Raw genomic sequence first — 14,956 nt, 5'->3', positions numbered from 1 at the left:
AGCACACAGCATTCTGCCTAAGAATCAATGCCAGCTGGTAATGAAAGTTTCCTTCACAATGTAACCCAAACCTGGCAGGTCTAGAAGGTCCCTGCACAATGACAACAAGCCCAGTTAATGGTTAGGTCATCTAATGGGTCCCCGGAGCCGAGAGGGCCGCTTCCTGAACTCCACAGCTGCCCTCCATCCCAGGTTCGGGTCAAGCTCAGGCAGGGCCCAGCTTTTCAGTTTCCTCCCTTCCTAAACTGACAACACGGGGGCGCTGGCCTGCTGCAGGAATGGGAGTAAAGGCTTCCCTCAGCTCTCCTGCGCAGAAGTCAGGCTCCTGAACACTGGTGCCTGGAGGCCAGTGGTAAGGCTAAGAACTAAGGCTAAGGCCCGTGCATGCAGGAAGTGCACCCAGCAGGGCAGCTGGTGGGGTGGGCCTCCCGGTGCTCACAGGGCTGGGAGCCTAGAAAGGCCCAGAGAGAAGAAGGACAGAGGGCTTTCAGGCCTCCCAGGGAGTGCTCCACATCAGAGCACATGTTTCCGGGGGAACTCAAAAGGGAGACAGAAAGACCAACACAGAAAAAAACCCAAAAAGTGTAAAAGAAAACCAAACAAACAAGAAATTGAGGAAGTAGTTATGATGAGAATGGAAACAGGTATTAAATAGAGATGAGCAAAAGACAAGAGTGTCAGGAGGAAAGCGAGGCAACCTCCGCCCAACCCAGATTCAGAGAGAAACGTCGCCAAGGACCTCATTGTAAGAAACTGAGTCAGAGGCATGTTTATCTACAACAAGCAGTGATGCTTAGTGGAGGGAGATTTAGAATTAGAACAAGAAGGGTATGTGAGAAACACTGACTCTGTAAAAGATTTCTGATATTTTCCTAACAGAGAACGTGAAAATATTTGTGTCTACCTCAGATGTCCTGGAGGTATGACTGAGGCCTGTTTAGAAAGGCCTGGTTATATTTAGCACATTAGATGTTTCCAGAGTGAGGCCCCCAGCACCGTTCTCCCCGCCTGCTGCCTCCCTCCCACCTGCTTCCTGCATCTAATGTCAGCATGCCTCCTTCCCTGGCATCTTCTCTTGTATCCCCAATGCATCTCCCCGCATTCACTCTCCACTCCCACTCCAGCACCAGGCCAGCTCTCTCTCTCTCCATCTCCTCGTCCCCGTTCCCTGGCCCTTACAGTGAGGCTGCTGCAGGGGTGACCAGGGCACTGCCCAACGTGAGGAGTGGCGAGTGTGTGGAGGAAGAAGGTGGCTCTGCCGGTCACCAAGTGACATCACTAGAGTCTTCAGTGGGAAACCAGGCATAGGACTGTCACCAGCCAAGCTGGGAAACAGAGGACAGGGGTCCAGACGATCAGATCAGAATGGGGCTGTCCATCTTCCCTGCAAGAGACCTCACGCATCTTCAGGCTGCTCGCTATGGAGCGAAAGGAAGAGTAAAGTAGTATGTCCGTCTGGACATAACTGATCATGCATGCCAACTACTGAGAGTGAAGTCAAAATTGTCAGCTCTTAGGGCTTTAGCCATTTGAAGACATGTTAGTCGCAAATTAGAAGCTATGACGTACTACTGAAAATGTGAATTTTATACATTCTATTCAAGAAGCACTCAGTGTATGCTGTATGCCTAACCTGCCCAGAGCTACAAAACAAGTGGATGACATGATTCCTATGTTTTGGGGTTTTTTTTAATCACTGTCTCAGGAAGACTGAATGAACCATTTATTATTGGGGGAAGAAGGAGATGCAGGGAAGTCAGTAGAAGTACAATTATTACACCAAATTTAAGCATTGTTTTTATTTTTTTTCTTAAGTTTTTTTTTTAAAGTTGTGTTTATAGCCCAAGGAAGCTAACAAAGAAGTAAACTAATTTCTTTCCTGATCCCTACTCTAAGAAGCTGAAAACATCTCCTTGGTCTGGCAATCACACATGTCCTGCAGTGCTCTGGGCTTGGTGCACGCTACAAGAACGATGTTGGAATACAGAGTGTGCAGACACACTTTCGGGATCCTGAAATGCAAATTGGCTCTAGGAAATTGTTCCTAGAGACCACATCACTTCCTAAATGCCCAACTGTCATGGAAATGGGATTTGCATATTTTCCAAACTGAGTAAAATGAATACAAAGCAATTTAATTCCAATTTGGAACTGGATTACTTCTACACAGAGATGTGTGTCTAGCATGCCAATTTCAGAAAGATCAACTAACTTCCCTCCTCCTTCCCATCTCTTTGAAACACACTATTCATTTCCTGGCTCATTTGGAACCGTCTTACATTGACAAGGTTAATCCAAGTCAAAATGATAAGCTAAGCACTTATCAGTCTCCAAGAACGACCCAAGCTTTGTCTTCCATATAGTGAGATGTTTAACATAATGATTTCACAGAGAGTTTATTAACCATATTAATGTGAAAATGTTCTCTGCTTACAAAGTAGCAATTTCTGATTTTCAGGATTTGACTCTGTCTGTCGTATGTTCACAATTCTAACAGCCTAAACCCAAGAACTTGAACAAATTAAAGATGTAGGACTAAACATTTTAATGGCAGATAATCTACTGTTAGGTTTATCTGTGTGGTTGCCAGAATAATGGCCCTCAAAGATGTCCACGTCCTAATCCCTGGGACCTGTGGATATGTTTACGTCACATAGCAGAAGAGATTTTAGAGATGTGATTAAGTTAAAAATCTTAAAATAGGGCGCTTAGCCTGGACACAAGGGACTTTAACAGATGGAAGATGGTCAGAGTCATAGAGATTTGAAGATACCATGTGGATGGCTTTGAAGATGGAAAAAGGGGCTATGCACGAGCAGAGAAATGGAGGTGGTCCCTAAACGCTGTCTTACCCTCTCTAGTGTGAACAAAAGGATTCTTCTCTAGAGCTTCAGAAGAATACAGCTGCACTGCTGACACCTTGATTTCAGCCCAGTGAAACTGAATTCAGATTTCTGACCTCCAGGATTGTAAGGTAATACATTTTTGTTGCTTTAAGCAGTGAGTTTATAGTTATTGTTACAGCAGCAAGAGATAACAAATAAACCTGCAGCTATTCTACTTGAGGCAAGCAGTGAAACGTGAACCTAGGCTCTATAGCAGACATAACTAATCCACAGAGGATGAATAAAATTTCTGTCTAAGGGAGTCCATATAGGTTGATTTTATTATCTTCATAACCCCCATGGGGGTAGACTGGCCCCTTCAAAACTACGTGAGGTTTGGTAAATGCTTTCTCATCTTTATAGTTATGCCGAGGAAGGGCTGACTTAAGTAAAATCATTAACCACTGAACACTGATAAAGTCTGCTATAAGTTGGCATATCTTAACTTAGTGATAACTACCTTCAATCACACTCACTAAAAATAAATCATGCGGTTGATTTTGAAAAACATTGCTCCAAAACTACTTTTGGAAGGGGAGAAACCAGAACTAATATAAACATGAAAGTCCTCTGTAAAAAGAGTAGTATCGAGTGAGGAACTTACTCTTAAAAGGGGTCAATATTAAAATGCCATTTTGCTTCTTGCCTGACACCACATTCTAAGAGAAGAAATATATCTCCTGCTACAAACGGTGCTCAACCACACAGAAGAATTAGGCACGGCAGCATTTTATAAGACCCAGTACCTTATTACGAAGTGATTCTCCTCAACATAATGAAGCTGACTTATTAATGAGGTATTCAGGCTGCGAGCCAGAAGCTTTATATGACAACCATGGAGAACTCAAACATGTTTAATTTACTTCCTTTATTACAGACAATGTTTTCATGACAATTTTCCAAGGAGAAGAGCTTGCTTTGTTAATCATAGCTTGCTAAACAATCACTGACATAAAAAAGGAATGCTAGAATAGAAAAGCAATATCCATCTAATTAAAAAAAAAAAAAAAAACCAGCCTTTATGCTAAAGGCTGCAATTGGCACCGTTTATGGAGCTACGAAACCAGAGAGATGAAGGTGGTGCTATTTGTTGTCTTTTCTTTCTTTATTATTTTTTTAAAGCAGCTGAGTTTTGACGGTTGATTTGAAGTGTTGTGGACTTGGGCATCAATACTGGGATAATTATGGAGCCCTTAAATTACATGCATTTAACAGATCACTAGGTCATAATTATTCCCGTTTTACTGGAAATCACACACAGAAGAATCAACAATTTTTCTAGTGCAAAGTTCTTAACTATGACACTGGTGTTTATTGAATATGCCTACCCCAATTCACAAGTACCTTTATTCCAAGGCCTTTCAAATAAAAGAGTATTATCCTACTTACCGTTCTGTGTGAGTTTCGTGGAGCAGAGAAAAGATGTTATCCAAAAAGACTCTTTTGTGGCCTTCATCGCTTGATTATTATTCCCAAGGAGGATGCCCTTGGAAAAGGGAAGTTTGAGGTAGCGGGTAGCATCCTGAAGATTTGTGTTTTCTTCACACTGTTAAAAATGTTAGAGAGAGAGAGAAAGAGAGAAAGAGAGAGAGCTCATGAGAATTATTAAGCATGATTACCATTTCTAGGGTTTATGAACTGGGAAACTTTCCAAATGGCATTACAAACAGAATTTGGCTTTTAAGTAAAAATGCAACAAAAATGTATAAAAGGAATGGAACGTGGATTTTGGACTGGGCCTATTTCGGTTTGAATTCCAGCTTTGTCACTTCCCACACGAGGGACTGTATCAAGTTATTTAACCACTCGAGACTTCCATTTCCATCTCTACAACCTCACTGTGTCGTCGTCATAAGAATCAAAGAACACATGAAGCTTTTAACACAGTGCCTGATACAGCAGAAGTGCTCAAGAAACCGTATCGGCCGTGAACACCGCATTTTAACAACATGTTAAATTCTTTCAGCATCTCATCGGAGGCTGCTATTAAACAACCCCTAACTTTGAAAACTGGCAACTAAAGGAGACAGTGTTTCAGGGTCATCTAATAGTCCTGCGATATGATGGAAATCTCTACATCACCAAAAATGCCAGATAACAAATGCAAAAGGAATTACAGATTTAAAACACATAATTTCATATCCCTAATGTAATTCTGTCTTTCGTGAAGCATTGTCATTCAGTGCTAAGATCAGCAGGAAAATTGCGGATGAGGAAATGGACATCCAGGATGTCAATGGAGCAGCCTATGGATTCCTTTCCACTGGCAAGGGAACAAATGGCACTGCATGGGGCGGGGGGAGGGAATCGGGTTGTCATTACAGCAATGCAGGGCAGTGCAGAGAAAAGCATCCCCATCTGCAATGATGCTTCCCAGAGATGCTGAACCGGAAGCCATGAAACCCACAGAGTCACCATGAGCCTCACAGGTAGTACAAGGGGCAGCAACCAGATGACCCCAGAAGGTGGCGCTGTCTGAGGAGGCCTGGCTTTCTCTCTTCAAGTCAAGTCAAGTGTGGTGACCAAAGGGATTGTTCTAGATTAAACACCATTTAAGAGATAGACAGCCAGAAGCAACGTATGGTCCCAGATTGAAACAAATCCGCTATAAGAATTTTTGGGGGGAGATTCATACATTGACTAAGTTCTAGGTGAGATAGAAATTTAGTGATTGGAAAAATCATTAACTAAAAAAGTAGATTAAATATATATATAGCAATCAAAACGTCCTTCAGTAGATAAATGGATAAACCGTGGTACATCTAGACAACGGAATAGTATTCAGTGATAAAAAGAAATGAGCTATCACATCCTGAAAAGACCTGGAGGAAGCTGAAATGCATATTACTAAGTGAAAGAAGCCGATCCAAAGGCTGCATACTGTGCAATTCCCACTACATGACGTTCTGGAAAAGGCAAAACTGTGGAGACCGTGAAAAGGTCAGGGGTTACCGGGGTGGTGGGGAGACGGACAGGCAGAGCTCAGAGCATTTTTAGGGCAGTTGCAGCAGTTGTCTCTGTTTCTTTAAGATTATATAGCGTGGCTCACAGTCTATTCCTTTGCCCAGAATTAAAACCAGTTGGTACAGCAATGAATGGTGCCTGGTACCTGGGCTGCTTTTTCGATCACCGTCTGGGACATGTGAAGAAGACGGTAATGGTCAGTCAGAAAATGTCCCAGGAAAGTAGTGCGTTTGCAGGAATGCAAGGTGGGTGACTGAGAGATGAACACCTACAGTATATTCACAAGTAAACTAGCACGGAAATTAACAGTATATCAATCAAATGACGGTGTCTGTAATTTGCAGGAAGTACGTAGAGAATTAAATTAAAAATACAATCCAGTTGGCAGTACACATTACCAGTTATTCAAAGCCAGATTTCAATAGTTATGGCAGCAAAATGCCTTCTTTCAGGGACTCCTTCGATATGATTGGCCATCCTTCATGTCATTATTAAACATTTATTAAATTCCTACTAGTTGCCAGTCCTTTCATTCAGCATTAAGACTGTAACAAAGAAATAAACACAGCCCCCATACTTGGGGTCCTTACACATCTGACTTCTGCATTCATCTCTTAATACTGATCACAAAGCTGTGATAAAGATTACTGGATTCCAGCTCTGCCAGGGGAGGGGAGGACGGCTAGTGGGAAAGGGGCTCTTTCACCTCAACCATAAAGAATAAGAGGCTCATGAAGCAGCCAAGGGAGGGAAAGGCACTTTATGTGGGAGAAGTAATACATGGAAAGGCACTGGGGGAGAAAAAGTGCGTGTATGGCGAGCGATGGAGACATGGCAATTAGATGCAATGTGGGACCCTGGATTGGCTCCTGGAATAGAAAAATGACAATAGTGGAAAAGCTTGTGAAGCCCATACATGTTCTGTGCTAACAGTATTGTACCAAGGTTAGTTTCGCTTCCATAAATGTGTGATGGTTACATAAGATTGTAACATAAGGAGAAGTTGGGGGAAGGGTAGATGGGAATTTTCTGTACTATTTTTGCAATGGTTCTGGAAGTCTAAAATATCTTCAAAAACAACTGTTTCAAAAAGGACAGGTGTATTCAGACACTATATGTAGTTTAGCATGGCTGGAGCATGGAATTTTTCAACACACAAAAAAAGCCTTTGGACCTCCTTCTTCAGAAAAGCCCGAGGTGGCTCTGGTGCTCATCTCTGGTTTAAATTCCCCAGATTAAAGAACTATCCCCAAGGTGGACTGACCAGTCGCTCAACCAACTGTCTGCATACGGAGGGTGAGGGCGAGAAGTCAAGGCAATCTAGGTCCTGTTCACGGAAGAACGGGATGGAGGCGGGATAAACAGCTCACTTTGGGACACACTGAGTTTGGGGTGTCTGGCTAATCCAAGGTGTTCAGTAGGCTGGTAAGAGTTCCGGGCTAGGAATGCAGATCTGGCCATCCTGACCAAAGGTATGGAAAGCTAACCCATGGAAGGGGATGAGACGGTTCTGGAGTGTAGGAGACACAGGTGGTGTCCAAGGATTAAACCCACGAAAACACCAACATTTAAGGTGCAGGTAAAGAGAGAAGAGACCTCCAGGGAGACAAAGGATGGAACTCAGGAGAACACTGTCAGACAGACCAGGGAATGTGAGATTTTTCAAGCTGAAGGGTAATCAACAGTGCTACATGCTATAGGGAAGCACATAAGGAAAGATTTTAAAAGCATGAGGTGGCTTTAGCCCCTGGGTGGGCACCAGTGACCTTGAGGGAGAAAGTGCATTTGAGCGGTGGGGGACAGAAGCAGCCTGAGAAGCAAACGGGATGTAAGAAAGTTGAGACAGTGAATCAAGACCGGCTTTTCGCATAAGCTGGCTGTGATGGGAAGGGAAGAGAGTGTGTGTGAGCCATTTAAAAAAAAAATTTTTTTTTTGCTTTCAAGAGAAAGGCTTGAGCACATTTATAATCTGAAAGAATACTGCCAGAAGTGAGGAAATACTTACAGATGCAGGAGGAAGAGGGCTAGTGGGAAGAGCAGGGCCCCAAGGGAATCAGGAGGGCGGGAGCTCCTGAAGGAAGCAGGGGAAGACTTAGCCTTGGAGAGGGGTCTTGCCCATCCTCCGAGACAGGAAGCAGGAAAGGGGGGAAGGAAGAAGATAAGTTTGCAGGTGGCGAGGGACAGAGCACAGGAAGTTAAGGAAGTTCCTGTCTGGTGGCTTCTGTTTTCTCTCTTAAGAAGACAGGAGGTGGTGGGGTGGGCAGAATGGTAAAAGCATGTAAATAGCTCTTGTGGGGCCTGATAGAGGGAGCGTATCCGTTTGCCTGCAGTGTTGACGGTCCTGCATCTACACCCAATCAGCTGCTGCTAACCTGTCACAACAGTATAAGCCCCAGTAAAGCGCAACTGCCCAGGGTGGAGTATAGGCGGGGGCAATGTGGACAGATTGATCCACGGCTGGTTTTTCCCTTCCTATGCAGGCACAGCAGAGCTAAGGATCAGGGTGCCTTCAATGAGAAAAGGAAGAAAGTGAACTCAAGCGGGTCTCCTGGGGAGAAGACTGAAGAAAACAGGTATAGTCAGAAAACTGGAAGGTGGAAAGGTCACGATCAAAATACTGGGAATTTAAGATTTTTGATTAGAAGTGGTTCTGGATGATTTCATCCATCCACCCTTCCTTCTACCCTTCCTTCCTTTCATCCATCCAGTATTTATTTAGCACCCAAATGGGAAGTCCTGTTGGCTGGGGAGGAAGCCAGGCCCAGGGAAATGCAGAACACAAATAAAGGTCACTAGAGTTGAAGTAACCAAGGAAACAAGAGGATACGACACTGGACAGGTCAACCAGAAGATAACTTTGAACTAGGGGCCAGGCTGATTGTAGGAAAGGAGACAGTCACCCACAGACTTCTGCAGTCTAGGCGATCGCATTACATTGATCTCCCTCAAACCAGGAAAAAGGATCGTCCTCCGTTTGGCTGCTTCCTTACCCAGCCCTTTTCCTGCTCAGAAGCATTGAATGAGGAGCCCATAAATCCCAACAGGAGGACTCAGACTCTCCATGAGGCCAAACCCCAGCCTCGCTGAGTTAGGCCATTTTAGCCATGGTGGTGTGATCAACAATGATGAATTCACAAAACCCTGATTTCTCAAAGGCAGACTGTATTATTGTTACTTGGTTTATTTTTTTGTTGTTTTGTTTATGCTACATACATACATACATACTGGATCTGAATGTGTTTTATCATGTACTTCCAAGGACTGAAAATCCTTCAGTGGAATAAGTCAGAATGGGGACTTGAGTGAACAGCTATTAACTTCCTGGCCTCCCTTTTTGGATTCTCACATCATTCTCCTCAAGACACTTGACTTTTGGAAAATGCATTCTCTTATGCTCATTATTTCAGTCTCTTTTCTTAACGTACTTTCTAGCAGGTAGCTAGAGAGGAGTAGCCAAAAATATCCCTCTAAATAATGAAGATAACAATCCTACAGAATGCAGTGAAATAACAAAACTTAGTAAGATTAAATGGTGTTATTAGCAAATTAGCGGCTCCAAAGGGAGGTTTGGACTCAGCCGTCAACCACTTGGAGATATTACTATTAATATTCTGAGAGCTGTGAAAGGGACTCTAGAAGCACAAAATCTCTCCTGATGACTCCTCACGCTACTTCACTTTCCTTTCTAGAGCTAAGGCATTCAGTTTCCTGTAGATTTCGCAGTTTGTCTCCCCTGGAAACCACTCCAAACATGTAATCTGTCATGTGAAGTTGAACGTGACTTTGAAAGGGGACCTTGCCCTTAGGATGCTGTAGCCCCTGCCCTAAAGGACGAGTTCAGGCCCTCGTCACAGCAGTGATGCTAACACCTCTGAAAGAAAAACTTCCTTAAAACACATTCAGAAGTGGAGTCCCGCCATCATCACAAAGGAAAAGTCTCTCTCACTAATTTCAGGCCCAAATTAGGCTATTAAACGTCTTCAACACAGCAGCTTTCTTCTTAGCTCACTGCAGGGCTGAGTCTTTTAACACCTTACATGAGGAGCAAGTAGGTTTTAACTCTATATACCCTACTGCAAACCACAGTTATTCTCTGTGTCTGCAAGACAAGAGGTAAAGACACATTTTTAGAGCATTTTCCCTCCATCTCTCATCCACCTTTGAGTTTATACTAGACGGTACGTGTCAATGAATGACACAGAATATGGTCGAAGGCAGTTCTAAGCAATTAATGTTTCTTTAAAACCTCATATAAACATTAATGTTCAAGCTTACATGACAGAAGAATGGTCTTTAGTTAGATGAAACTCCAGAATTCAATGGTATGAAACTAACTTTGTCTCTTCCAATTTTTATTTTTTTCAAAATGAATAAAAATTGCAATGTTATAAAATGACACTTGCCCACTAACAAAAATTAATCAAGGTAAAAATAAAAATAAATTCAGTTGTCAATATTTTATGCCATCCTTCCATGCATCTCTCTATGCAAACACATACATATAGACATGCAGTTAAACAATTTTATAAAATGGTTATACTAAATATCTGTTTCTATAAAATCTGGTTTATCAATATAGCATCAACATGCTTCTATGCACATAAAAATTTCCACTAAGCATTTCATTCTTTGCATGGATGTAATTAATTTATTTAACCAGACCTACATTATTGGTCATTTAGTCTACTTTCAAGTTTTCCATATTTTAAGGAATCTGCCATGATCATCCTTGGATCATCTTCACTCACCTTGTCTGGTTGTCTTTTCCCAGTAAATACGAAGATGTGGATGGCTGAGTCCAAGGATATATACATTTAAAATTATCTGTGTGTTGCCAGACTGCCACACACATTTCCTCTACGAATTTAAGAGATCGTTCATTTCCCCCTTAACCTTACTCTCCAATTGTGGGTTTCCAAAATCTTTACCAATGTAATAGGCCAAAAGAGATCCCACTTTACTTAACTTTAATTTTCTTTGATTATTCAAATATTTATTTATGCATTTATTATTTTTATAATTTTTGAATAGCTTGCTTGTAGTGTTTATCCATTTCTTTTTCTTACTGATTTGTGATAACCTGTGGTAAATTGGGACTAATCACGCTTTGTAAGCTGTATTGCAACTGTTTTAGTCATATGTCTGTCAGCCTGGATTATGGTGCTTTTTATCAATAAAGAAGTTTTAAATTTTATGCAGCCAAATTTACAAAAAAAGTTTTTTTGAGCCATCCTTAGAAAGGCCCTCCTTGAGTATTATAAAAATGTTCATTCATATTTTTAAGGCCCTGACAGTTTTATTTTTTACATTGGATCTGGAATTTGTTTTGGTATGAGAAGCAAAGGCGGGACTCCAGCTCTTTCTTCCCCCCCAACACCCATCATGGTCATCCCAACACCACTTACTACATGGGCTCTGCCTCTTACCCAGTGGTTTGAAATCCACTCCTCCCTGTCTATCTTTTGGTTTCTATTTTTTAAAAAAATAATACATTCAAAGCTGCAGCTATCAGCAGGCCATGTGCCTCCCTGCCATGCAGAGGAAGGATACGCATTATGCTCCTAATATGGTTTTGTAATTGTAAACTGCAAGTGGTCTGAAGCAGAAACTGAACTTGTTGGCTCAGGACTATGAAAAAGAAAACCATGTCATTATAGACTAGAAATAGAAATTGTTATACTTGGCCAGTATTCCACCCTTTTTAAATAAGCAACACAGAATAACTCCAATCACAAGACAACTCAGACCACATAAGGTTTTCCAGGGGTGCTAACGCTTCCCGGCGGGTCTGCACAGTAGGTCTGCCCAGCACCAGACAATCTGCAGACACTGTCTTGCGCTTCCTTTGCGGCCAAGGAAGATCACTGGGGACACCTGCCTTTAAATTGTTCAAGCTCAAATAAACTTCCCTATGCTTTATGGATCGGCATTCTGGATGCTCAGTGAAAATGTCTGCAGGGGCTTGGGTGGATTTAAAGTTCTGATCCAAAGCTCTGATGTTGAGAAAAGGGTGGGCCCTGCTGTGAGCAGGCACCCGACAGCCCTCTGGTGTCGGAGGAGGGTTCTGCGTCTGGGAATCCACCAATGAAATGCTCACAGAGAGGCAAGCTCTGCAACTGTCTTCCTGGCATTTCAAGTACACGGATGCCAGCGTGTACTCTGGTCAGCGTACACGGATGGCTCTGGTCAGCGTACACGGATGGCTCTGGTCAGCGTACACGGATGGCTCGGGTCAGCGTACACGGATGGCTCCGGTCAGCGTACATGGATGGCTCTGATTCGCAATGAGGGCTTTGGTATTATTCATATTCATTTAAAGAGTGAACCTGGACACGACTGGAAACTTAGCACCTGCCCAAAACACACCCTCTGAGCCACAGGTGAGAGAGCCCACACCTGACGTGCTATAAAGAATGGATTCCTTCTTCCACATATTATTAGTAAGCGAGACTTCAGGTCAACCTACAGACCTACCCAAATACCTACACTTAAATATCTAAGGTGGAAAAAAAAAAATCATCTTTAAAATACAACGCAGAATATAGAAACAATACTTTCAAAAAGACAGTCTCCCTGCCAGCAACCTTCCAAAAGAACACTCTTCCCAGAAAATTTTTTCTCTTCTTCTCTTTTCCAGAGCGATAATAAGAGAGTGACTGAGGAATCTGGCCCCACGTTTCACTGCCGCCGCCCACATCTGGCTGCTGTTACCTTATGCACGATCAGCTCGTGAGTGCCATCTGGAAGAGTCCGGCCATCCTCCTGCATCAGGGGGACGAAAGAGAAACCAAACAACTTCTTCTCTCCTTTCTCCTTTGCTGGGGAAGGGGGGAGAACGGAAAAAGGAATTACTTGCTTGTTTAAGCGCCTGCTTACATAACTGTGTTCAGATACAGACTGTCAAGAAGCGTGATCATCAAGAAACATAACCCACACCCCCCAGCTCCTTTCACACAGTGGAGAGCGACTCAGACTGTGGGAGCCTGCGTCCTCAGCCGCCCTCTGACCTCACATTCCTGCCCCTTAGCCGAGCTACATTCCTTGACTAATTCTCTTCATGGGACTCATTATCTGAATTATGTTATTTAAAAGCTTGTGTACTGCCTGTTTCTTCTCACATCCACTTCTGGATGGAAGTTCCGCTGAGTGCAGGATTCTGACCTGTTTTATTTTACTCTAAGCTTGGTATCTCGACGAGTGCCCAGAACTCGGTCGATTCTCAGTAAATACTTGTGAAATGAACACCTGAACGAATGAATGTCAAATGCAGTATTTCGCTCACTACTCCTGGAATGGGCATCTCTAAGCCCTGCCTCGGCTCATGACAGAACTTCTTCCCCTAGAGTCACAGGTGTACAGACAGAAAGCCTGTGGATGCGACCTCCTTGGAATCAGTTGGGCACGTCGAAACCCAACAACAGCATGAATGGCAATCTGTAGTTGAAGAAGGGCTTCCTACAGGAAGTTTCTGGAAGCCAGAAACGAGGCGATGAGGTTTTCAGATGCCTAAGTAAGGGTCACAATGGCTAAAAAGGTCAAGGACCATGAGCCATTATTTATACATAAGGAAACTGAGATCACCTGAGATGAAGTAGCTTGCGCTATACATCTCCTGACTATCATTCCAGTTCTTTCCTTTTCTCCAGAAAATGAAGAAAGCGTCAAAAGAACCGTGTCTGTCCACTCTCCTCTAGTATGTACACATGCAGGCAGGAGTTCTCCGGGGCTGGTGACTTAGTAGAGCCTGGTAGTTATTCTTTCCCACACAAGAGCGGGAGTGGAACATTACAGGAGGAAAGCCCAGCTCTGGGGTGCAAGAAGACATGAGCTGGACGAGTAAGACCTGGCGATCTATAAGATCAGACAAGAGGCGTCAGCAACATACCCTCCCCTTATAATCATGTCTGGCGTTTACCCACAGAGAAGTGGAACGCCACAAGAGAACAGTAATATTGGCTGACTGGCTTTGGCCTCTAGTATGAGAGCATCCCTGAAAACACAATGACAGCAAAGAATTCTCTTTTATAATCATTCATTTCAACCCCAGAGAGAAACTGGGAAAATATCGATAGTCTTAAAAATTAAGCAAAAATTAAGCAAAAATTGCAGCAAAAAACATTTCTGGCAAGCGATTTCTACGTCAGTGAGGTGCTAGGTATGGAATGTATGATGTAGGAGAGAAGACTAATTTAGAGATCATTTCCTAGGTTCATTTGAGTATCTTTCTGGTGTGGTTTTTGATATTTAATTCAGAAAGATAAAAATATTCCATGACAAATAAAATAAGCAAAGATAAGAAACAAAGCAATAGTTTCCCCAAATGTGCCTTCTGTTCTAAAATAAAATACCCAAGTTTAAAGTACACGGCCTTTGTTCCTGGGCTATTCCATCCCAATTAATAAACTGAGTGAACTGTTACAGACAGTATGTACAATATGATCCCCTTGTACTAATAAACCTCTAAATTTATGGATTCTACCTCCCCACTTTCTAATTCACTCCTCCTAGTATCCCAACTCCAACAATTTTGCCCCCCTGGGACCTCCAATTTATCGATCCCCTCTCTCCATTTGCTCTCAACTTCCCATTTCTATGATCTATCATTCTAACTGCTTCCTTGCAAATACCCTCAATTCTTCACTCCACGCTTCCATTATAACACTGCAACCTGGTTAAACCCTACGTACAGCTTATTCCATGCCTATGCGACACCAATCTCACTTTAATTAACACATAAAGTGGGCCAGCTTTCTACCCTTACCTAATCAATTCACTCGTCCCCTTTTCTAGACAGTGACGCTATCCCACACGCTCCAGCCCCACCTATTAACTCCCCCCCCCGCCCCCGCACCTGTGCCCTCCTGTGCCCACCTGCAGTGTCCCACCCAAGGACACTTCTTAACCTGGAGAAGTGACTCCCACGCTCCTTCCCCAGCTCAAGGACACTGCTCCTACAGTCGTCCTCTCTTTCTTCCACATCATCCTTTTTTCTCTCTCTCTTTACTGAATCATTGCCAACAAACAAACAAACAAACATGTTTTAAAAGTTCCATCTTAAAAAAAGGAAAACAAAACCAAGCCCCTCTTGTGACCCACTGTTCCATTAC

The 14,956-nt window shown here is 43.0% G+C and overlaps 1 protein-coding gene across 4 annotated transcripts in view; it reads right to left on the bottom strand.

Moving 5' to 3' along the window:
• Nucleotides 1–14,956, bottom strand: part of DOCK4 (dedicator of cytokinesis 4) — a 368,315-nt gene that overhangs the window by 117,652 nt on the left and 235,707 nt on the right. For all 4 annotated transcript variants that reach the window (XM_033088115.1, XM_033088114.1, XM_033088112.1 and 1 more), the window contains exons 16-17: nucleotides 12,561–12,667; nucleotides 4,275–4,431 (exon numbers count right to left, since the gene is read on the bottom strand). In XM_033088115.1, the coding sequence (XP_032944006.1) occupies nucleotides 4,275–4,431; nucleotides 12,561–12,667 (264 nt within the window). The remainder of the gene's footprint in view (nucleotides 1–4,274; nucleotides 4,432–12,560; nucleotides 12,668–14,956) is intronic.

This window comes from Rhinolophus ferrumequinum, chromosome 20, assembly GCF_004115265.2.
Source record: "Rhinolophus ferrumequinum isolate MPI-CBG mRhiFer1 chromosome 20, mRhiFer1_v1.p, whole genome shotgun sequence".
Classification (NCBI taxonomy): Eukaryota; Metazoa; Chordata; class Mammalia; order Chiroptera; family Rhinolophidae; genus Rhinolophus; species Rhinolophus ferrumequinum.
This window is presented reverse-complemented; position numbering and strand designations above follow the sequence as displayed.